Genomic DNA, 24091 nt, shown 5'->3' with positions numbered 1-24091 from the left:
AGCATGGTACCCCTGCAGTGTCTAAACAAAACCTTAGACATTGTAAGTGCAGGGTAGCCATAAGAGTATATGGTCTGGGAGTCTGTCAAACACGAACTCCACAGCACCATAATGGCTACACTGAAAACTGGGAAGTTTGGTATCAAACTTCTCAGCACAATAAATGCACACTGATGCCAGTGTACATTTTATTGTAAAATACACCCCAGAGGGCACCTTAGAGGTGCCCCCTGAAACTTAACCGACTATCTGTGTAGGCTGACTAGTTTTAGCAGCCTGCCACAAACCGAGACATGTTGCTGGCCCCATGGGGAGAGTGCCTTTGTCACTCTGAGGCCAGTAACAAAGCCTGCACTGGGTGGAGATGCTAACACCTCCCCCAGGCAGGAATTGTCACACCTGGCGGTGAGCCTCAAAGGCTCACCTCCTTTGTGCCAACCCAGCAGGACACTCCAGCTAGTGGAGTTGCCCGCCCCCTCCGGCCAGGCCCCACTTTTGGCGGCAAGGCCGGAGAAAATAATGAGAAAAACAAGGAGGAGTCACTGGCCAGTCAGGACAGCCCCTAAGGTGTCCTGAGCTGAAGTGACTCTAACTTTTAGAAATCCTCCATCTTGCAGATGGAGGATTCCCCCAATAGGGTTAGGATTGTGACCCCCTCCCCTTGGGAGGAGGCACAAAGAGGGTGTACCCACCCTCAGGGCTAGTAGCCATTGGCTACTAACCCCCCAGACCTAAACACGCCCTTAAATTTAGTATTTAAGGGCTACCCTGAACCCTAGAAAATTAGATTCCTGCAAACTACAAGAAGAAGGACTGCCTAGCTGAAAACCCCTGCAGCGGAAGACCAGAAGACGACAACTGCCTTGGCTCCAGAAACTCACCGGCCTGTCTCCTGCCTTCCAAAGAACTCTGCTCCAGCGACGCCTTCCAAGGGACCAGCGACCTCTGAATCCTCTGAGGACTGCCCTGCTTCGAAAAAGACAAGAAACTCCCGAGGACAGCGGACCTGCTCCAAACAGACTGCAACTTTGTTTCCAGAAGCAGCTTTAAAGAACCCTGCAACTCCCCGCAAGAAGCGTGAGACTTGCAACACTGCACCCGGCGACCCCGACTCGGCTGGTGGAGAACCAACACCTCAGGGAGGACCCCCGGACTACTCTACGACTGTGAGTACCAAAACCTGTCCCCCCTGAGCCCCCACAGCGCCGCCTGCAGAGGGAATCCCGAGGCTTCCCCTGACCGCGACTCTCTGAAACCTAAGTCCCGACGCCTGGAAAAGACCCTGCACCCGCAGCCCCCAGGACCTGAAGGACCGGACTTTCACTGCAGAAGTGACCCCCAGGAGTCCCTCTCCCTTGCCCAAGTGGAGGTTTCCCCGAGGAAGCCCCCCCTTGCCTGCCTGCAGCGCTGAAGAGATCCCTTGATCTCTCATTGACTTCCATTGCGAACCCGACGCTTGTTCTAACACTGCACCCGGCCGCCCCCGCGCCGCTGAGGGTGAAATTTCTGTGTGGGCTTGTGTCCCCCCCGGTGCCCTACAAAACCCCCCTGGTCTGCCCCCCGAGGACGCGGGTACTTACCTGCTGGCAGACTGGAACCGGGGCACCCCCTTCTCTCCATTGAAGCCTATGCGTTTTGGGCACCACTTTGAACTCTGCACCTGACCGGCCCTGAGCTGCTGGTGTGGTAACTTTGGGGTTGCTCTGAACCCCCAACGGTGGGCTACCTTGGACCAAGAACTGAACCCTGTAAGTGTCTTACTTACCTGGTAAAACTAACAAAAACTTACCTCCCCCAGGAACTGTGAAAATTGCACTAAGTGTCCACTTTTAGAGTAGCTATTTGTCAATAACTTGAAAAGTATACATGCAATTGAAATGATTCAAAGTTCCTAATGTACTTACCTGCAATACCTTTCAAACAAGATATTACATGTTAAATTTGAACCTGTGGTTCTTAAAATAAACTAAGAAAAGATATTTTTCTATACAAAACCTATTGGCTGGATTTGTCTCTGAGTGTGTGTACCTCATTTATTGTCTATGTGTATGTACAACAAATGCTTAACACTACTCCTTGGATAAGCCTACTGCTCGACCACACTACCACAAAATAGAGCATTAGTATTATCTCTTTTTACCACTATTTTACCTCTAAGGGGAACCCTTGGACTCTGTGCATGCTATTCCTTACTTTGAAATAGCACATACAGAGCCAACTTCCTACACTTTCTATAAAACATCGGTATAGTTTTGATCCCGTTTTCTTACTGTCGATAGCTGATCAGATTATAATCATCAGGTCTGAGTGGACGCCCTTAGGGACGACCACGCCCTTTCTGGGCCTTCTTCGATGCATTATTTGATTGAATAATGTAAGCTCATGGAACATACTCAGTTTTGTTTCTGTCCTCGGTGTCACGCAAAATTTCCTCACACCGATCAACATTTGGTGTGCAACCTCTGTTTGTCTCCGGAACACAGAGAGGAGACCTGTGACGCTTGCAGATCATTCCGATCCAAAAATACTGTTCGGGACTGGAGCGCACGTCTGATAAAGATGATGTCCAAGTCGACAGACCACACACCCGACATTTTAGGAGGATTCGGATCGAGACTCAGATAGGGACATCACACTGGCACAGTACGTGAGTACAGCAGTCCCTTCACAACAAACCAAGATGATAAAGACTCCTACATCAGTCTTCGGTCCTCCACTGCCTTCTGGCCATGGTCGGACCTGAACAATACCTTCGGAAAAACCAACCCTCGGGTTTGGCACCAAAGCAGAAGACCAAAGAGCAGCCAACATATACCAAACAGGCTGCCGCACTGCTTTCGGTGCAGAGTCGAAAATCAGACTCCTCCGCTTTGGAGCCAAAAAAGAGGCTACCACTTTCGGAGCCAACAGTTTCAGTTGCAGTCAAGCATTCCACCAAAATTTCAGAATCGACAGATACCAGTGGTAAACGTTCTTCAATTACTAAGGAGTCTTCGGAAATTCAACCTATTTTGGAGGTTATGGATACCAAACTAAGAAAGATCCATATACACAAGGAGATAGGGAGAATTATAGTATCTCCTCCTCCAGCAACCAAAGGAAAATTTAGTTTTCAGGAGACTCTAGACGTTGGATCTCCACCAACTAAAGTCAATAAGCAAAAAGAGAAGCAAAAGACAATACAACGCAGTCTTCACCCCCTCACTCTCCTGATCTCCCTATTTAACCACCAACACCACTCTCACCCACACATTTGGCACAGTTTTCACCACAGGCCTCACCTATATCACCATTGGCTCTGGCCAAAAGAGGCATTATTCAGATAAGTGCTTTTTTTTTTTTTTTTGCAGAAAAACATTTATTCCTTTTTTTTTAAAGGTTACAGAACTTAACTGCAATGTTTAAATAGGTCTAGACATACTTAAACATTGCCAGCTTAATAGAATATTTGTGAAAAATTCTGAGGGGGGACCCCAAAGATTTTATTTTCCCCACTGGGGCGGCACAGCACTAAAAAGTTTGAAAACTACTCCCCTACATCAACAAAGCAGTGACTTATTAAACATCCTCACAGACCATACATCTCCTGTGGGAGGAAAACTGGCGAATTTCTACTCCCAGTGGCAAAACATCACCACAGATCAATGGGTTCCATCAATTATCCAACATGGTTAGTGCCTAGAACTTTTCTCCACCAAACATTCCCCCACGTTCACATGGAATGACTCAGGAGCATCTTACTCTCTTAAAACAAGAAGTACAATCAATTCTCATCAAAGAAGCCTTAGAGATAGTGCCTATATCCCAACAGGGATCAGGAGTGTATTCACTATTCTTCCTCATACCAAAGAAAGACGGTACTCTCAGACCAATCTTAAATCTCAGGCCCCTCAATCTATACAATCTATCGGAACACTTTCATATGGTCACTGTACAAGATGTAATTTCCCTATTACAAAAAACAGGACTACATGACGGCATTAGATCTCAAAGATGCTTACTTTCACATTCCAATACATCCAGCACATCGAAAACACCTAAGATTTGTAATAGCAAGAGAGCATTACCAATTCAAAGTGCTAATGTTCGGGGTAACAGCACCAAGGGTGTTCACAAAATACTTTACAGTGGTTGCAGCATTTCTCAGAAGGCAACACATACATGTTTTCCCATACGAGATGATTAGCTCATAAAAGCCACAACAAAACAGACTTCCCATCAGCATGCTCCGTATACAGTAAACAGCCTACATAAGTTAGGATTTACAGTCAGTTACCAAAAATCTCATCTTCAAGCATCCCAAATACAACCGTATCTAGGAGCAATTCTAAACGCTCAATCAGGGTTGGCATATCCAAACGTACTAAGGATCCAAGCTTTCCATAATCTATCAACTGCAGTACAACCACAGTTATACAGTAAATCTAGTGATGAAACTTTTAGGAATGATGGCCTCATGTACAGCCATAGTTCCCAAACCAAGATTGCACATGCGGCCACTACAGCAGTGCCTTTCTCGACAATGGTCTCAGGCACACAGTCAACTTCAGGATGTACAGGGAGTGTAGAATTATTAGGCAAATGAGTATTTTGACCACATTATCCTCTTTATGCATGTTGTCTTACTCCAAGCTGTATAGGCTCGAAAGCCTACTACCAATTAAGCATATTAGGTGATGTGCATCTCTGTAATGAGAAGGGGTGTGGTCTAATGACATCAACACCCTATATCAGGTGTGCATAATTATTAGGCAACTTCCTTTCCTTTGGCAAAATGGGTCAAAAGAAGGACTTGACAGGCTCAGAAAAGTCAAAAATAGTGAGATATCTTGCAGAGGGATGCAGCACTCTTAAAATTGCAAAGCTTCTGAAGCGTGATCATCGAACAATCAAGCGTTTCATTCAAAATAGTCAACAGGGCCGCAAGAAGCGTGTGGAAAAACCAAGGCGCAAAATAACTGCCCATGAACTGAGAAAAGTCAAGAGTGCAGCTGCCACGATGCCACTTGCCACCAGTTTGGCCATATTTCAGAGCTGCAACATCACTGGAGTGCCCAAAAGCACAAGGTGTGCAATACTCAGAGACATGGCCAAGGTAAGAAAGGCTGAAAGACGACCACCACTGAACAAGACACACAAGCTGAAACGTCAAGACTGGGCCAAGAAATATCTCAAGACTGATTTTTCTAAGGTTTTATGGACTGATGAAATGAGTGAGTCTTGATGGGCCAGATGGATGGGCCCGTGGCTGGATTGGTAAAGGGCAGAGAGCTCCAGTCCGACTCAGACGCCAGCAAGGTGGAGGTGGAGTACTGGTTTGGGCTGGTATCATCAAAGATGAGCTTGTGGGGCCTTTTCGGGTTGAGGATGGAGTCAAGCTCAACTCCCAGTCCTACTGCCAGTTCCTGGAAGACACCTTCTTCAAGCAGTAGTACAGGAAGAAGTCTGCATCCTTCAAGAAAAACATGATTTTCATGCAGGACAATGCTCCATCACACGCGTCCAAGTACTCCACAGCGTGGCTGGCAAGAAAGGGTATAAAAGAAGGAAATCTAATGACATGGCCTCCTTGTTCACCTGATCTGAACCCCATTGAGAACCTGTGGTCCATCATCAAATGGGAGATTTACAAGGAGGGAAAACAGTACACCTCTCTGAACAGTGTCTGGGAGGCTGTGGTTGCTGCTGCACGCAATGTTGATGGTGAACAGATCAAAACACTGACAGAATCCATGGATGGCAGGCTTTTGAGTGTCCTTGCAAAGAAAGGTGGCTATATTGGTCACTGATTTTTTGTTGTTTTGTTTTTGAATGTCAGAAATGTATATTTGTGAATGTTGAGATGTTATATTGGTTTCACTGGTAATAATAAATAATTGAAATGGGTATATATTTTTTTTTGTTGAGTTGCCTAATAATTATGCACAGTAATAGTCACCTGCACACACAGATATCCCCCTAACATAGCTAAAACTAAAAACAAACTAAAAACTACTTCCAAAAATATTCAGCTTTGATATTAATTAGTTTTTTGGGTTCATTGAGAACATGGTTGTTGTTCAATAATAAAATTAATCCTCAAAAATACAACTTGCCTAATAATTCTGCACTCCCTGTAGTGTTGTTGGACTGCCAAACTTACAATTCTGTGCAATGGTGGAATTCCACCAACCTCTCAAAAGGGCGGCCCTTTCAAGACCCTGTGCCACAGACCATAATCACAACAGAAGCATCACTTATAAGCTGGGGAGTACATCTCAACAACCTCACCATACAAGACAAGTGGGATTCACAACAACAAACTTTTCATATAATTTACTTGGAACTCCTAGCAGTATTCCTAGCGTTAAAAACCTTTCAGACACAAATTACACACAAAGTAGTGTTGATACAGACAGACAATATGACCACAATGTATTATCTGCAAAAAATTGGGGGGGGAGGGGCACTTGTCCCAATTATCTCTCTTAGCACAGACATTATAGAACTGGGCAGTTTACATTCAGATCCAGTTATTAGCAGAATATCTTCCAGGCACACATAATCAACTAGCGGACCTCTTAAGCAGGATGTATCAACAAGTCTACGAATGGGAAATTTACCCACTGGTGATTCAGCAATATTTGATGAACTCCATACAGAGATCTGTTTGCCACAAAAGAAAACGCCTAAGCTCCAGGTACCCACACCCTCAATCCAAGGGCAATGCTCTATGGATGAATTGGTCAGGAATATTTGCTTACACTTTTCCACCTCTCCCACTAATTCCATCTCTCATAATAAAGGTGAAATAAACCTTACTAACAATGATACTCGTAGCTCCAACCTGGGCACATCAACATTGGTACACAACACTATTGGATCTGTCTGTAGTACCACATTACAAGCTGCCAAACAGACCAGACTTGTTGACTCAAAGAAAGGGTCAAATCGGACATCCAAAACCCAGCATAATCAACCTGGCGATTTGGCTCCTGAGGTCAGAGTTTGGCTATTTACAACTTCCATCTGAGTGCATGGATATTATAAAAGAAGCATGCAAACCCACAGCTAGACAATGTTATGCAGCTAAATGGAAACGCTTTGTGTACTGTTGTCAACCAAAACATATTGATCCACTTAAAGCTTCAGTACAAGATATTGTTTGTTACTTGCTTCATTTACAAAAAGCAAATTTGGCATATTCATGTATTAGAATTTATCTAACAGCTATAGCTGCTCATCTTCAAAACAGACAGCAAACCTCATTATTCAGGGTTCCTGTTATTAAAGCCTTTATGGAAGGCCTTAAAAGGGTTATACCACCTAGAGTGCCTCCAGCACCTGTGTGGAACCTTAATATTATACTTACACGACTTATGGGACCACCATTTGAACCCATGCGTTCTTGTAGTCTACAGTTTTTATCTTGGAAGATAGCTTTCTTATTAGCTATTACTTCATTAAGAAGGGCTAGTGAGATTCAAGCATTCTTTCAAATTCATAAACATAAATTATTTTTAAGAACAAATCCTAAATTCTTACCAAAGGTGGTTTCACATTTTCATATAAATCAGTGGAATTGCCAGTCTTCTTTCCACAGCCAGATTCAGTTGCTGAAAGGGCTGTTCATACTCTTGATGGTAAAAGAGCTCTTATGGATTATATAGACAGAACAAAGGAGTTTAGGAAAACAAAACAGGTATTTGTAGCTCTTTCACAAACTCACATAGGTAATCCGAAATCTAAAAATGGATTAGCCTTATGGATAGTCAAGTGCACTCAAACATGTTGCTTTAGCCCATGCGCAGTATTACAGAGAGGATGAGTCACTGGATCTCGTGACTCTAAAACATTCTGAGAAGAAAAATAACTTGTAACACTCCGAGCCCAATACTAGATGGCGGAATTATGCACAGCTTGGGAATCTACAGCACTACATGCCATGAACGGATGTCTACTGGGTAAGTAACATTCTTAAAAACCACAGGTTACAAGGACATTATAGTTAGGTTCACATTTTAAACGTACTACAAAACCGTAGAAATTCAGCTGTTATAGTTAGTTATCTCAAGTAACTATAACTCATGCCCTAAGGTAACTATAACTCATGCCCCTGCCATGCAGTTTTTTTTTGTCAAACATTTTACTGCAAATATTAAATTATTATCAATGATGTTATCGAAGATGTCATGAGTGCAGTATTTTGTAGGATAATTAGTAGTGCATGGCGAGGGCGTGAGTCTCTGTCCGCATTCAGTTTTATTAAAGCACCGGGAAGATGGCAGTCCCTGGCATTGATTTTCCTTAAAGCCCGGGGAGGTGGCAGTCGCTGGGGCTGCAGGAGAGGAGTGGGAGGCAAGCCCTCCCCCTCCCATATTTAAATGTTTCCAGGACCTGACACACCCATGGGCTTTTTAGGTTTCGGCAGCTCCTCTGCGACTCCAACTGAAACTTTTTTAAATTATGCTTTTTTGCTCTGGGAGATGTCACACTGTGATCCCAGTACCAGAGCTAAGGGGTCAGGGTGTACGAATACTAGCCCCTTTCCTTTTTCTTTTTTAAATATTTTTTCTGGGACTCTGCGAAAGGCTAGTCCCAAAATGGCTGCCAACACTTCCTTGTTGAAGTGTTGTCAGCCAGTCGGATCTCAGCACGAGATCGGGAGGGTTCACCGAGCCTACGTGTCCCTATATATACACACAAATGTGTTTTTTCTTTAAATTCTCAAAAACTACTGAACAGATTTACAAAATAACAAAAATGGCACTTTCTTGACCATGAGTGCATGAACATCTTGAAGGAGTCCAGACGACCTTCCACGCGGCGTTCTTACGCGTTCAAGTTGAAGAGGTTCTACATATGGTGCTGTCAGCAAGGGCAGAATCCCATACATTTCTGCCAAATTTGTTGTAATTCCGTCCAGTGGTTGGGGCACTATAAATGTTCTAAATCCTGATGGGAATTTACATAGGAAACAGACCTTTTTATGGCCCCCTTTTTTATCGGCCCCGCTCAACGGATCACACCAAAACTTTCCAGACAGCAGCTGATGTGAGCTTCGAATATTTGAGGAAAATGTTGTGAAGATTTGTCAACCGGTGCCAAAGATATAAGCAAGTACGCTTATAAAATGCAAGCTTTCAACTATAGAGTGTCACCAGGACTCTAGATCTTTGTCCAAAGTTCTAACTTAGTTACAATTGCAGACCCAAGCATTAGATGGCAGTATAATGCTCAGCATCCCAATCTAAAAGAAACTCAAACTTCAAAACTATTGTTACAGCTAAGTAGCAAGTTTCTTACTAGTCAAGGCTAATCTTTCCATGATAGAGTGAACAGAGGGGTTCTTTTGATGAATGTTCAACAGTTAGTATTCATATCATGGACTCTCGTCCCTGGAACGTCAGATCAAGAACAGTAACTCAGCCGGTTGGTCAGTACCCTTGTCCTGAACTTCACTCCCTTGACTAGACTTTGCTCTAGACTGGTCTCTAGCTCACAGGTAGTACTTCTGTCCTGGGCTCCTCCCTGCTGAACTTAGGATCCAGATAAGTCTATGCACCTCTCATTTAGTACTCTTGCCCTGACCTTCCCTCGCCTTACTAATTTAGGATCCAAGTTGTTCTTATCGAAGGGGCCAATTCTGCTTTCGGCATTGATTTATCAAATGAAAAGCCCCTGGACTTTCTTTCATAGTGCTTGTCTTGCTGCATTGACACACAGAGAAATAAATGATGCGACCATCAGATATTTTGAGAGCAGCAGGATGCTCAGGCATGAACTAAAGATATGGTGACCCTGGGATCCAGCCAAAGCCCCGGAGGAGGGGTGCTGCACCAGTGTAGGAGTGTTGCAGTACCACCTGCATCCTCATAATATCAGGTCTCCCTGATGTCCTGTCAAGATGTCCAGTCTAACAGACATTTAAATACTTCAAGGTGTGCAACTGGATCTAAGTCCTCTCAGCTCTTGGTACTCCAGGGTAGTTTGATAAACCTGGCAATGAAAGTGATAGTTCAATGAAAATTGTTTGTAAACAAGCATTGTCTTTGAAGTGTATTGATTTCCAGTGGTGTTGCTCCCTTATTTGAAATATCTTGTACAATTTTCTAAACTTTTTTTAAAGGAGAAGCAAAAGGCCTAATTATATCCCTAACCTCAGTATTTGGCCAACGCTAACTGAACATAACGTGGTCCTTAAGCCCAACCCTTGCCTTTGACCTTCCCCTTAACTAGCTACATCTGTTTTGAAAGCTTGGTGCTAAACCGTACCATAACCCTTGCCCTACTCAAACATCTGACTCTAGCATTTTCTATAAGTGCAGCCCTTTGTCTTGGCTTCAGTCCAGCCTTATTTCCAAGCATACCCCTTGGCTGGAACCGACAGCTAAATTCATCTAAATGAATCCTGACTTTATTCTTTCCTTGTTCCTAAATGTTACTCAAACCTTAGTCCTCAGTTTATTTATGTATCCCCAAACTCAATTTCAAGGTTCTCCCTGGCACCAGTTCTTTCTCGTGCCGTTAAACCCAGGCTAACCCTCCCCAAACCTTCTTGCTATGTCTAACCCTCAGTTTAAAGCGATACCCAAACTAACTCTGTCCTTACTCAAACCAGCACCTCAGTCTTTTCATTGAAATGTTTTTCACTGACGTTGACTGGTTTCCAGGGAGAGGATTCTGTATAGGAGATCCGGAACCAGGGAGCCATGCGTGTATAGAAGAGATTTGGTGCACAAGTGCACAATTGAAATTTTGGTATCAGTGCAAAGGGGTATTACATCTTATCTTGGGGGAGGGGTGGGGTGTTGAATCATTCATAATGCTTTGAACCTAGTAAGTGACGAGTTGTGAAGAGTAGCACTGGCCAGGAAAGGTACATATTTGTGGGAGAACAACCAAGGCAAGCCGTAGCTGGAGACTTTGCAGGCCTGGTAGTGTGAAAGCAAAGACCCAATCGGAGATCTGGTCTGGTGGGTGATCTTAGTAGAATCCCACTACAAATGAGCGCTGCCCATATGTGCACCTTCTAACGCTAACCACTTTATTACAGGGCGACGATGGCCCCGATGTCAGGGGTGGATCTGTGGACATCCTGCTGGTCCACGCTACAGAGACTGATCGCAAAGGTAGGGCCCCTGTGCAAGGGCTGACTTAGGGGATGCTTTTCTGGGTGTGCCTGAGGGACAGGAGCGATGGTTGAGTTTCAATATTAGAGGTCAGCACTGACCTGCAGCTGTTGATGGTAATCTCTTCCCCTCTGGTGTCTATTGGCACAGAAAGCCAATGCCATATTGTGATAAATAGGTGCCTCCTACGCCGGTTCACTTGTCTGTCTGACTTTTCTTGCTTCCCTAGATCTGGTCCTATATTGTGAAGCTTTCCTGACGACTTACCGCACTTTCATTTCTCCAGGAGAGCTGATCCAGAAGCTGCAGTACAGATATCCTTTGTGTGTGGTGCTGGGGTGGTGCTGTGTGGTGCTGGGGACCGTTCGGGGAGGGGGGCTCCGGTCTCACCACTACCCTGATAAGACACCCAGCGTGTTTATTGTAACTCAGCAGCAGTGACGCAAGCCCCCGACTGCACTTTTGTGATAGCAGTGGCACCAGGCCCCAGTCTGTAGATGTAGGTGTTACGGGATCAGCTGTTTTGCTCTAATTGGCTGCAGCCCATTGCAGTTGATCCATAGATCACAGTATTTTCGCATGAAGTCAGTTAGGTTCCAGTGGTGGTCGGTGTGCACACATACTCTCTACTTGGGAAGATATTTTTAGTGATTGGTTTTTGATTAAATCCAGGTGTAGGGTTGAGAAAAAGTTCACTTCGCTGTACAAACCTCGCTCGTACTCTTCCTTTATTTCTCTCTGGTTGACCACATGCACCCTTCTGTCCCAACTCAACATCGCCTATACTCCAGGTACTACTCGATGGAACATCTGCCTACCAAGGTGTGTACATTCTCCAGGTACCAGTCAGCAGAACTTCTGTGGGCCATGAAGAGGACTCTATGTGTAGCCCGTTCTCCAGGTACAAGTCAGCAGAACTTCTGTTGGCCATGAAAAGGACTCTGTGTAGCCCATTTTCCAGGTACCACTCAGTAGAGCATCTGTGGCCCAAGAAGAGGACTGTGGTGTCCGTACTCCAGGTGCATGTCAGGAGAGAGCACCTGTGGATCAGGGAGTGGACTCTGGTGTCTGTAGTTCATACTACAGGTACACGTCAGGAGAGCATCTGTGGACCAGGAGAGGATTTGGGTGACCATAGCCTGTTCTTAAGGTATGTGTCAGCCTAGCATCTGTGGACCAGGAGAGGATTTGGGTGTCTATAGTCTGTACTGAAGGTAAGTGTCAGCCTAGCATCTGTGGACCAGGAGAGGAGAGGATTTAGGTGTCTATAGCCTGTACTGAAGGTATGTGTCAGCCTGGCATCTGCTAAACCAAGAGAGGATTCCTGTGTCCATAGTCAGTCCTCCAGGTACCAGTGAGCAGGACATGCGTGGACCAAGAAGCAGAGTCTGGTGTCCATACTCCATGTATATGTCAGCAGAACACATGTGGAACGAAAAGTGGACTCTGGTGTCCATAGTCTACTCCAGGTACGTGCCAGAAGAACATCTGTGGACCACGGAGAGGACTCTTGTCTGCAGTCCATAATCCATGTACCTGTCAGTGGGACTCCTGTGAACCGAAGAGAGGACTCCTGTGTACATTGTCTGTACTACAGGTGTATGTCAGCAGAACTCTTGTGAACCGAAGAGAGGACTCCTGTGCACATTGTCTGTACTACAGGTGTGTGTCAGCAGAACTCCTGTGAAACAGAGAGGACTCCTGTGCACATTGTCTGTACTACAGGTGTGTGTCAGCAGAACTTCTGTGAAATGGAGAGAGGACTCCTGTGTACATTGGCTGTACTACAGGTGTGTGTCAGCAGAACTCCTGTGAACCGAAGAGGACTCCTGTGTACATTGTCTGTACTACAGGTGTGTGTCAGCAGAACTCCTGTGAAACAGAGAGAGGACTCCTGTGTACATTGTCTATACTACAGGTGTGTGTCAGCAGAACTCCTGTGAAACTAACAGAGGACTCCTGTGTACATTGTCTGTACTACAGGTGTGTGTCAGAACTCCTGTGAAACGGAGAGAGGACTCCTGTGTACATTGTCTCTGTGAATCAAGGACTCCTGTGTACATTGTCTGTACTACAGGTGTGTGTGTCAGCAGAACTCCTGTGAAACGGAGAGAGGACTCCTGTGTACATTGTCTGTACTACAGGTGTGTGTCAGCAGAACTCCTGTGAAACGGAGAGAGGACTCCTGTGTAAATTGTCTGTACTACAGGTGTGTCTCAGCAGAACTCCTCTGAACCGAAGAGAGGACTCCTGTGTACATTGTCTGTACTACAGGTGTGTGTCAGCAGAACTCCTGTGAAACAGAGAGAGGACTCCTGTGTAAATTGTCTGTACTACAGGTGTGTGTCAGAACTCCTGTGAAACGGAGAGAGGACTCCTGTGTACATTGTCTCTGTGAATCGAGGACTCCTGTGTACATTGTCTGTACTACAGGTGTGTGTCAGCAGAACTCCTGTGAAACGGAGAGAGGACTCCTGTGTACATGGTCTGTACTACAGGTGTGTGTGTGTGTGTCAGCAGAACTCCTGTGAAACGGAGAGAGGACTCCTGTGTACATTGTCTCTGTGAATCGAGGACTCCTGTGTACATTGTCTGTACTACAGGTGTGTGTCAGCAGAACTCCTGTGAAACGGAGAGAGGACTCCTGTGTACATGGTCTGTACTACAGGTGTGTGTGTGTGTCAGCAGAACTCCTGTGAAACGGAGAGAGGACTCCTGTGTACATTGTCTCTGTGAATCGAGGACTCCTGTGTACATTGTCTGTACTACAGCTGTGTGTCAGCAGAACTCCTGTGAAATGGAGAGAGGACTCCTGTGTACATGGTCTGTACTACAGGTGTGCTCCTGTGTACATGGTCTGTACTACAGGTGTGTGTGTGTCAGCAGAACTCCTGTGAAACGGAGAGAGGACTCCTGTGTACATGGTCTGTACTACAGGTGTGTTTGTGTGTGTGTGTGTCAGCAGAACTCCTGTGAAACGGAGAGAGGACTCCTGTGTACATGGTCACTTTGAATCAAAGAGAGGACTCCTGTGTACATTGTCTGTACTACAGGTGTGTGTCAGCAGAACTCCTCTGAACCGAAGAGAGGACTCCTGTGTACATTGTCTGTACTACAGGTGTGTGTCAGCAAAACTCCTCTGAACCGAAGAGAGGACTCCTGTGTACATTGTCTGTACTACAGGTGTGTGTCAGCAGAACTGTGAAACGGAGAGTGGACCCCTGTGTACATTGTCTGTACTACAGGTGTGTGTCAGCAGAACTCCTGTGAAACGGAGAGAGGACTCCTGTGTACATTGTCTGTACTACAGGTGTGTGTCAGCAGAACTCCTGTGAACCGAAGAGAGGACTCCTGTGTACATTGTCTGTACTACAGGTGTGTGTCAGCAGAACTCCTGTGAAACAGAGAGAGGACTTGTAAGGAAATGCCTCCTTGGCATGGTTACCCCCTGACTTTTTGCCTTTGCTGATGCTATGTTTTGAATTGAAAGTGTGCTGAGGCCTGCTAACCAGGCCCCAGCACCAGTGTTCTTTCCCTAACCTGTACTTTTGATTCCACAATTGGCACACCCTGGCATCCAGATAAGTCCCTTGTAACTGGTACCTCTGGTACCAAGGGCCCTGATGCCAGGGAAGGTCTCTAAGGGCTGCAGCATGTCTTATGCCACCCTGGAGACCCCTCACTCAGCACAGACACACTGCTTGCCAGCTTGTGTGTGCTGGTGAGAACAAAACGAGTAAGTCGACATGGCACTCCCCTCAGGGTGCCATGCCAGCCTCTCACTGCCTATGCAGTATAGGTAAGACGCCCCTCTAGCAGGCCTTACAGCCCTAAGGCAGGGTGCACTATACCATAGGTGAGGGCACCAGTGCATGAGCACTGTGCCCCTACAGTGTCTAAGCAAATCCTTAGACATTGTAAGTGCAGGGTAGCCATAAGAGTATATGGTCTGGGAGTCTGTTTTATACGAACTCCACAGCACCATAATGGCTACACTGAAAACTGGGAAGTTTGGTATCAAACTTCTCAGCACAATAAATGCACACTGATGCCAGTGTACATTTTATTGTAAAATACACCACAGAGGGCACCTTAGAGGTGCCCCCTGAAACCTAACCGACTATCTGTGTAGGCTGACTGGTTCCAGCAGCCTGCCACACTAGAGACATGTTGCTGGCCCCATGGGGAGAGTGCCTTTGTCACTCTGAGGCCAGTAACAAAGCCTGCACTGGGTGGAGATGCTAACACCTCCCCCAGGCAGGAGCTGTAACACCTGGCGGTGAGCCTCAAAGGCTCACCCCTTTGTCACAGCACCGCAGGACACTCCAGCTAGTGGAGTTGCCCGCCCCCTCCGGCCCCGGCCCCCACTTTTGGCGGCAAGGCCGGAGAAAATAATGAGAACAACAAGGAGGAGTCACTGGCCAGTCAGGACAGCCCCTAAGGTGTCCTGAGCTGAGGTGACTCTAACTTTTAGAAATCCTCCATCTTGCCGATGGAGGATTCCCCCAATAGGATTAGGGATGTGGCCCCCTCCCCTTGGGAGGAGGCACAAAGAGGGTGTACTCACCCTCAGGGCTAGTAGCCATTGGCTACTAACCCCCCACACCTAAACACGCCCTTAAATTCAGTATTTAAGGGCTTCCCTGAACCTAAAGATTTAGATTCCTGCAACTAACAAGAAGAAGGACTGCTGAGCTGAAAAACCCCTGCAGAGGAAGAACAGAAGACACCAACTGCCTTGGCCCCAGACTTACCGGCCTGTCTCCTGCCTTCCAAAGAAACCTGCTCCAGCGACGCTTTCCAAGGGACCAGCGACCTCTGAATCCTCTGAGGACTGCCCTGCTTCGAAAAAGACAAGAAACTCCCGAGGACAGCGGCACTGCTCCACAAGAACTGCAACTTTGTTACAAGGAGCAGATTTAAAGACCCCTGCAACTCCCCGCAAGAAGCGTGAGACTTGCAACACTGCACCCGGCGACCCCCGACTCGACTGGTGGAGAACAACCAACTCAGGGAGGACCCTCCGGCGACTCTACGACTGTGAGTAACCAAAGTTGTCCCCCCTGAGCCCCCACAGCGACGCCTGCAGAGGGAATCCCCAGGCTCCCCCTGACCGCGACTGTCTGAACTCCATTTCCCGACGGCTGGGAAAGACCCTGCACCCGCAGCCCCCAGCCACTAAAGAAACGGAACTTCTGTGCAGGAGTGACCCCCAGGAGGCCCTCTCCCTTGCCCAGGTGGTGGCTACCCCGAGGAGCCCCCCCCTTGCCTGCCTGCATCGCTGAAGAGACCCCTTGGTCTCCCATTGAAAACTAAAGGAAACCCGACGCTTGTTTGCACACTGCACCCGGCCGCCCCCGCGCTGCTGAGGGTGTACTTTCTGTGTGGACTTGTGTCCCCCCCGGTGCCCTACAAAACCCCCCTGGTCTGCCCTCCGAAGACGCGGGTACTTACCTGCTGGCAGACTGGAACCGGGGCACCCCCTTCTCTCCATTATAGCCTATGCGTTTTGGGCACCTCTTTGACCTTTGCACCTGACCGGCCCTGAGCTGCTGGTGTGATAACTTTGGGGTTGCTCTGAACCCCCAACGGTGGGCTACCTTGGACCAAAAACTGAAACCTGTAAGTGTCTTACTTACCTGTTGAAACTAACAATAACTTACCTCCCCCAGGAACTGTGAAAATTGCACTAAGTGTCCACTTTTAAAACAGCTTATTATGTTTTATATGAAAAGTATACATGCTAAAGTAATGATTCAAAGTTCCTAGAGTACTTACCTGCAATACCTTTCAAATAAGCTATTACATGTAAAATTTGAACCTGTGGTTCTTAAAATAAACTAAGAAAAGATATTTTTCTATAACAAAACCTATTGGCTGGATTTGTCTCCGAGTGTGTGTACCTCATTTATTGTCTATGTGTATGTACATCAAATGCTTAACACTATTCCTTGGATAAGCCTTCTGCTCGACCACACTACCACAAAATAGAGCATTAGTATTATCTCTTTTTACCACTATTATACCTCTAAGGGGAACCCTTGGACTCTGTGCATGCTATTCCTTACTTTGAAATAGCACATACAGAGCCAACTTCCTACATTGGTGGATCAGCGGTGGGGTACAAGACTTTGCATTTGCTGGACTACTCAGCCAATACCTGATCACACGACAAATTCCAAAAATTGTCATTAGAAATTGATTTTTGCAATTTGAAATGTTTCTAAATTCTTTAAAGTCCTGCTAGGGCCTTGTGTTAGTCCCTGTTAGCATTGCTTTTAGAAGTTTAAAAGTTTGTTAAAAGTTTGAATTAGATTCTAGAACTAGTCTTAGATTCTTAAAAAGTATTCCAACTTTTAGAAGAATAATGTCTAGTACAGATATGAATGTGGTGGAACTCGACACCACACCTTACCTCCATCTCCAGATGAAAGAGCTAAGGTCACTCTGTACAATAAGAAAAATAATAATGGGCTCCAGACCTACCAAACTACAGCTCCAGGAGCTGTTGGTAGAGTATGATAGAGCCAACCCCTCTGTGGATGGCAACCCAGAGGATGATGATAGTGACTTGGAGCGTGATTCCCCCCCACCAGTCCTATCTAGGGAGAACAGGGCTTCTCAAGCCCTGACTCCAACAATAATAGTCAGAGATGCTGGCTCCCTCACAGGAGGGACCAGCACCTCTGAAATCACTGAGGATAACTCCAGTGAAGAGGACATCCAGTTAGCCAGGATGGCCAAAAGATTGGCTTTGGAAAGACAGATCCTAGCCATAGAAATGGAAAGACAAGAGATGGGCCTAGGACCCATCAATTGTGGCAGCAACATAAATAGGGTCAGAGATTCTCCTGACATGTTGAAAATCCCCAAAGGGATTGTAACAAAATATGAAGATGGTGATGACATCACCAAATGGTTCACAGCTTTTGAGAGGGCTTGTGTAACCAGAAAAGTGAACAAATCTCACTGGGGTGCTCTCCTTTGGGAAATGTTCACAGGAAAGTGTAGGGATAGACTCCTCACACTCTCTGGAAAAGATGCAGAATCTTATGACCTCATGAAGGGTACCCTGATTGAGGGCTTTGGATTCTCCACTGAGGAGTATAGGATTAGATTCAGGGGGGCTCAAAAATCCTCGAGCCAGACCTGGGTTGACTTTGTAGACTACTCAGTAAAAACACTAGATGGTTGGATTCAAGGCAGTGGTGTAAGTGATTATGATGGGCTGTACAATTTATTTGTGAAAGAACACCTGTTAAGTAATTGTTTCAATGATAAACTGCATCAGCATCTGGTAGACCTAGGACCAATTTCTCCCCAAGAATTGGGAAAGAAGGCGGACCATTGGGTCAAGACTAGGGTGTCCAAAACTTCCACAGGGGGTGACCAAAAGAGAGGGGTCACAAAACCTCCCCAGGGGAAAGGTGGTGAGACAGCCAAAAACAAAAATAGTAAAGAGTCTTCTACAGGCCCCCAAAAACCTGCACAGGAGGGTGGGCCCAGAGCCTCTTCACAAAACAATTCTGGGTACAAGGGTAAAAACTTTGATCCCAAAAAGGCCTGGTGTCGTAGCTGTAGTCAGTCTGGACACCAAACTGGAGACAAGGCCTGTCCCAAGAAAGATACCACTTCTAACTCCAATCCAGCTAAAACTGGAATGGCCAGTCTCCAAGTGGGATCAACAGTGTGCCCAGAGCAAATCAGGTGTCACACTGAAGCTACATTAGTCTCTGAGGGTGGGGTGGATTTCGCCACACTGGCTGCCTGGCCCCCTAACATGCAAAAATACAGGCAGCAGCTCTTAATTAATGGGACAAGTGTAGAGGGCCTGAGGGATACAGGTGCCAGTGTCCCCATGGTGACAGAGAAACTGGTTTCCCCTGGCCAATACCTGACTGGACAAACTTATCCAGTCACCAATGCTGACAATCAAACTAAAGTACATCCCATGGCAATGGTAACTTTAGAGTGGGGAGGGGTCAATGGCCTGAAACAGGTGGTGGTCTCCTCAAATATCCCAGTAGACTGTTTGCTTGGAAACGACCTGGAGTCCTCAGCATGGGTTGAGGTAGAACTAAAAACCCATGCAGCCATGCTGGGTATCCCCGAACTGGTGTGTGTCAAGACAAGGGCACAGTGCAAGGCACAGGGTGAAAAAGTAGAGCTAGAGTCTGGAAAAATGGCCCAGCCTACCAAGAGGAAAGGAAAGTCAGCTGGGAAACCAGCTGCAACACAACACCAAAAAGAGAACCTCTCTTCTCAGGAAGAAGTTCTGCCCTCTGAGGGAACTGAGCCTATGGAACTGGGACCTTATCAGGTTGAGCTCTTAGGCCCAGGGGGACCCTCAAGGGAAGAGTTGTGTAAGGGACAAGAAACCTGTCCCTCTCTTGAAGGCCTTAGGCAGCAAGCTGCTGAAGAGTCCAAAGGCAAGAAAAATGGAACACATAGGGTCTATTGGGAAGATGGACTCCTGTACACTGAGGCAAGAGATCCCAAACCTGGTGCCACTAGGAGAGTGGTAGTGCCTCAGAGTTTCAGAGAGTTTATCCTGACCTTAGCCCATGATATTCCCCTTGCTGGGCATTTGGGACAAACCAAGACGTGGGAGAGGTTAGTCAACCACTTCTACTGGCCCAATATGTCCCAGAAGGTTAAGGAGTTTTGCCTCTCCTGCCCCACCTGTCAAGCCAGTGGTAAGACAGGTGGGCATCCAAAGGCCCCCCTCATTCCACTTCCAGTGGTGGGGGTCCCCTTTGAAAGAGTGGGTGTGGACATAGTTGGTCCACTAGAACCTCCCACAGCCTCAGGAAATATGTACATCCTAGTAGTAGTGGATCATGCTACTAGGTATCCTGAAGCTATTCCCCTTAGGTCGACTACTGCCCCTGCAGTAGCCAAGGCCCTCATTGGTATCTTTACCAGAGTGGGCTTCCCTAAGGAGGTGGTGTCTGACAGAGGTACCAACTTCATGTCAGCATACCTAAAACACATGTGGAATGAATGTGGGGTGACTTATAAATTCACTACACCATATCATCCACAAACTAATGGCCTTGTTGAGAGATTCAACAAGACATTAAAGGGCATGATCATGGGGCTCCCAGAGAAACTCAAAAGGAGATGGGATGTCCTCTTGCCATGTCTGCTTTTCGCTTACAGAGAGGTGCCTCAGAAGGGAGTAGGATTCTCACCCTTTGAACTTCTGTTTGGCCACCCTGTAAGGGGACCACTTGCTCTTGTTAAAGAAGGCTGGGAGAGACCTCTTCATGAGCCTAAACAAGACATAGTGGACTATGTACTTGGCCTTCGCTCAAGAATGGCAGAGTACATGGAAAAGGCAAGTAAAAACCTTGAGGCCAGCCAACAACTCCAGAAGTTGTGGTATGACCAAAAGGCTGCACTGGTTGAATTTCAACCAGGGCAGAAAGTCTGGGTTCTGGAGCCTGTGGCTCCCAGGGCACTCCAGGACAAATGGAGTGGCCCTTACCCAGTACTAGAAAGGAAGAGTCAGGTCACCTACCTGGTGGACCTGGGCACAAGCAGGAGCCCCAAGAGGGTGATCCATGTAAACCGCCTTAAGCTCTTCCATGACAGGGCTGATGTAAATCTGTTGATGGTAACAGATGAGGACCAGGAAGCTGAGAGTGAGCCTCTCCCTGATCTCCTCTCATCAGACCCTAAAGATGGCTCAGTAGATGGAGTGATCTACTCAGACACCCTCTCTAGCCAACAGCAGTCTGACTGTAGGAAGGTCCTGCAGCAGTTTGCTGAACTCTTTTCCCTAACCCCTGGTCAGACACACCTGTGTACCCATGATGTGGACACAGGAGACAGCATGCCTGTCAAAAACAAAATATTTAGACAGTCTGACCAAGTTAAGGAAAGCATCAAGGTGGAAGTCCACAAGATGCTGGAATTGGGAGTAATTGAGTACTCTGACAGCCCCTGGGCTAGCCCAGTGGTCTTAGTCCCCAAACCTCACACCAAAGAAGGAAAGAGAGAGATGAGGTTTTGTGTGGACTACAGAGGTCTCAACTCTGTCACCAAGACAGATGCTCATCCCATTCCTAGAGCTGATGAGCTAATAGACAAATTAGGGGCTGCCAAATTCTTAAGTACCTTTGACTTAACAGCAGGGTACTGGCAAATCAAAATGGCCCCTGGAGCAAAAGAAAAGACAGCATTCTCCACACCTGATGGGCATTATCAGTTCACTGTTATGCCCTTTGGTTTAAAGAATGCCCCTGCCACCTTTCAATGGTTGGTGAATCAAGTCCTTGCTGGGTTGGAATCCTTTAGTGCAGCTTATCTTGATGATATTGCTGTCTTCAGCTCCACCTGGCAGGATCACCTGGTCCACCTGAAGAAGGTTTTGAAGGCCCTGCAATCTGCAGGCCTCTCTATCAAGGCATCCAAATGCCAGATAGGGCAGGGAACTGTGGTTTACTTGGGACACCTTGTAGGTGGAGGCCAAGTTCAACCACTCCAGCCTAAGATCCAGACTATTCTGGACTGGGCAGCTCCAAAAACCCAGACCCAAGTCAGGGCATTCCTTGGCTTGACTGGGTACTTTTGGAGGTTTGTGAAGGGATGTGGATCCATTGTGACAGCCCTCACAGAACTCACCTCCAAGAAAATGCCCAAGAAAGTAAACTGGACTGTAGAATGCCAACAGGCCTTTGACACCCTGAAGCAAGCTATGTGCACAGCACCAGTTCTAAAAGCTCCAGATTACTCCAAGCAATTCATTGTGCAAACAGATGCCTCTGAACATGGGATAGGGGCAGTTTTGTCCCAAACAAATGATGATGGCCTTGACCAGCCTGTTGCTTTCATTAGCAGGAGGTTACTCCCCAGGGAGCAGCGTTGGAGTGCCATTGAGAGGGAGGCCTTTGCTGTGGTTTGGTCCCTGAAGAAGTTGAGACCATACCTCTTTGGGACTCACTTCCTAGTTCAAACTGACCACAGACCTCTCAGATGGCTGATGCAAATGAAAGGTGAAAATCCAAAACTGTTGAGGTGGTCCATCTCCCTACAGGGAATGGACTTTATAGTGGAACACAGACCTGGGACTGCCCATGCCAATGCAGATGGCCTTTCCAGGTTCTTCCACTTAGAAAATGAAGACTCTCTTGGGAAAGGTTAGTCTCATCCTCTTTCGTTTTGGGGGGGGGTTGTGTAAGGAAATGCCTCCTTGGCATGGTTACCCCCTGACTTTTTGCCTTTGCTGATGCTATGTTTTGAATTGAAAGTGTGCTGAGGCCTGCTAACCAGGCCACAGCACCAGTGTTCTTTCCCTAACCTGTACTTTTGATTCCACAATTGGCACACCCTGGCATCCAGATAAGTCCCTTGTAACTGGTACCTCTGGTACCAAGGGCCCTGATGCCAGGGAAGGTCTCTAAGGGCTGCAGCATGTCTTATGCCACCCTGGAGACCCCTCACTCAGCACAGACACACTGCTTGCCAGCTTGTGTGTGCTGGTGAGAACAAAACGAGTAAGTCGACATGGCACTCCCCTCAGGGTGCCATGCCAGCCTCTCACTGCCTATGCAGTATAGGTAAGACGCCCCTCTAGCAGGCCTTACAGCCCTAAGGCAGGGTGCACTATACCATAGGTGAAGGCACCAGTGCATGAGCACTGTGCCCCTACAGTGTCTAAGCAAATCCTTAGACATTGTAAGTGCAGGGTAGCCATAAGAGTATATGGTCTGGGAGTCTGTTTTACACGAACTCCACAGCACCATAATGGCTACACTGAAAACTGGGAAGTTTGGTATCAAACTTCTCAGCACAATAAATGCACACTGATGCCAGTGTACATTTTATTGTAAAATACACCACAGAGGGCACCTTAGAGGTGCCCCCTGAAACCTAACCGACTATCTGTGTAGGCTGACTGGTTCCAGCAGCCTGCCACACTAGAGACATGTTGCTGGCCCCATGGGGAGAGTGCTTTTGTCACTCTGAGGCCAGTAACAAAGCCTGCACTGGGTGGAGATGCTAACACCTCCCCCAGGCAGGAGCTGTAACACCTGGCGGTGAGCCTCAAAGGCTCACCCCTTTGTCACAGCACCGCAGGACACTCCAGCTAGTGGAGTTGCCCGCCCCCTCCGGCCCCGGCCCCCACTTTTGGCGGCAAGGCCGGAGAAAATAATGAGAACAACAAGGAGGAGTCACTGGCCAGTCAGGACAGCCCCTAAGGTGTCCTGAACTGAAGTGACTCTAACTTTTAGAAATCCTCCATCTTGCCGATGGAGGATTCCCCCAATAGGATTAGGGATGTGACCGCCTCCCCTTGGGAGGAGGCACAAAGAGGGTGTACTCACCCTCAGGGCTAGTAGCCATTGGCTACTAACCCCCCAGACCTAAACACGCCCTTAAATTCAGTATTTAAGGGCTTCCCTGAACCTAAAGATTTAGATTCCTGCAACTAACAAGAAGAAGGACTGCTGAGCTGAAAAACCCCTGCAGAGGAAGAACAGAAGACACCAACTGCCTTGGCCCCAGACTTACCGGCCTGTCTCCTGCCTTCCAAAGAAACCTGCTCCAGCGACGCTTTCCAAGGGACCAGCGACCTCTGAATCCTCTGAGGACTGCCCTGCTTCGAAAAAGACAAGAAACTCCCGAGGACAGCGGCACTGCTCCACAAGAACTGCAACTTTGTTACAAGGAGCAGATTTAAAGACCCCTGCAACTCCCCGCAAGAAGCGTGAGACTTGCAACACTGCACCCGGCGACCCCGACTCGACTGGTGGAGAACAACCAACTCAGGGAGGACCCTCCGGCGACTCTACGACTGTGAGTAACCAAAGTTGTCCCCCCTGAGCCCCACAGCGACGCCTGCAGAGGGAATCCCCAGGCTCCCCCTGACCGCGACTGTCTGAACTCCATTTCCCGACGGCTGGGAAAGACCCTGCACCCGCAGCCCCCAGCCCCTAAAGAAACGGAACTTCTGTGCAGGAGTGACCCCCAGG

At 47.1% G+C, this 24091-nt stretch overlaps 1 protein-coding gene across 7 annotated transcripts in view; it reads left to right on the top strand.

Annotated features, from left to right (window-relative positions):
- The window catches only part of RAPGEF1 (Rap guanine nucleotide exchange factor 1), a 432768-nt gene that overhangs the window by 359131 nt on the left and 49546 nt on the right, over positions 1-24091 (top strand). For 6 of the 7 annotated variants that reach the window (XM_069237096.1, XM_069237093.1, XM_069237095.1 and 3 more), the window contains 2 exons: positions 11036-11111; positions 11341-11429. In XM_069237096.1, the coding sequence (XP_069093197.1) occupies positions 11036-11111; positions 11341-11429 (165 nt within the window). The remainder of the gene's footprint in view (positions 1-11035; positions 11112-11340; positions 11430-24091) is intronic. The other variant, XM_069237094.1, reaches the window with a different exon arrangement.

Source organism: Pleurodeles waltl, chromosome 6 (assembly GCF_031143425.1).
Source record: "Pleurodeles waltl isolate 20211129_DDA chromosome 6, aPleWal1.hap1.20221129, whole genome shotgun sequence".
In the NCBI taxonomy this organism is placed as follows: domain Eukaryota; kingdom Metazoa; phylum Chordata; class Amphibia; order Caudata; family Salamandridae; genus Pleurodeles; species Pleurodeles waltl.
The sequence above is the reverse complement of the archived record's forward strand: the minus strand, read 5'-3'. Positions and strand labels throughout refer to the sequence as shown.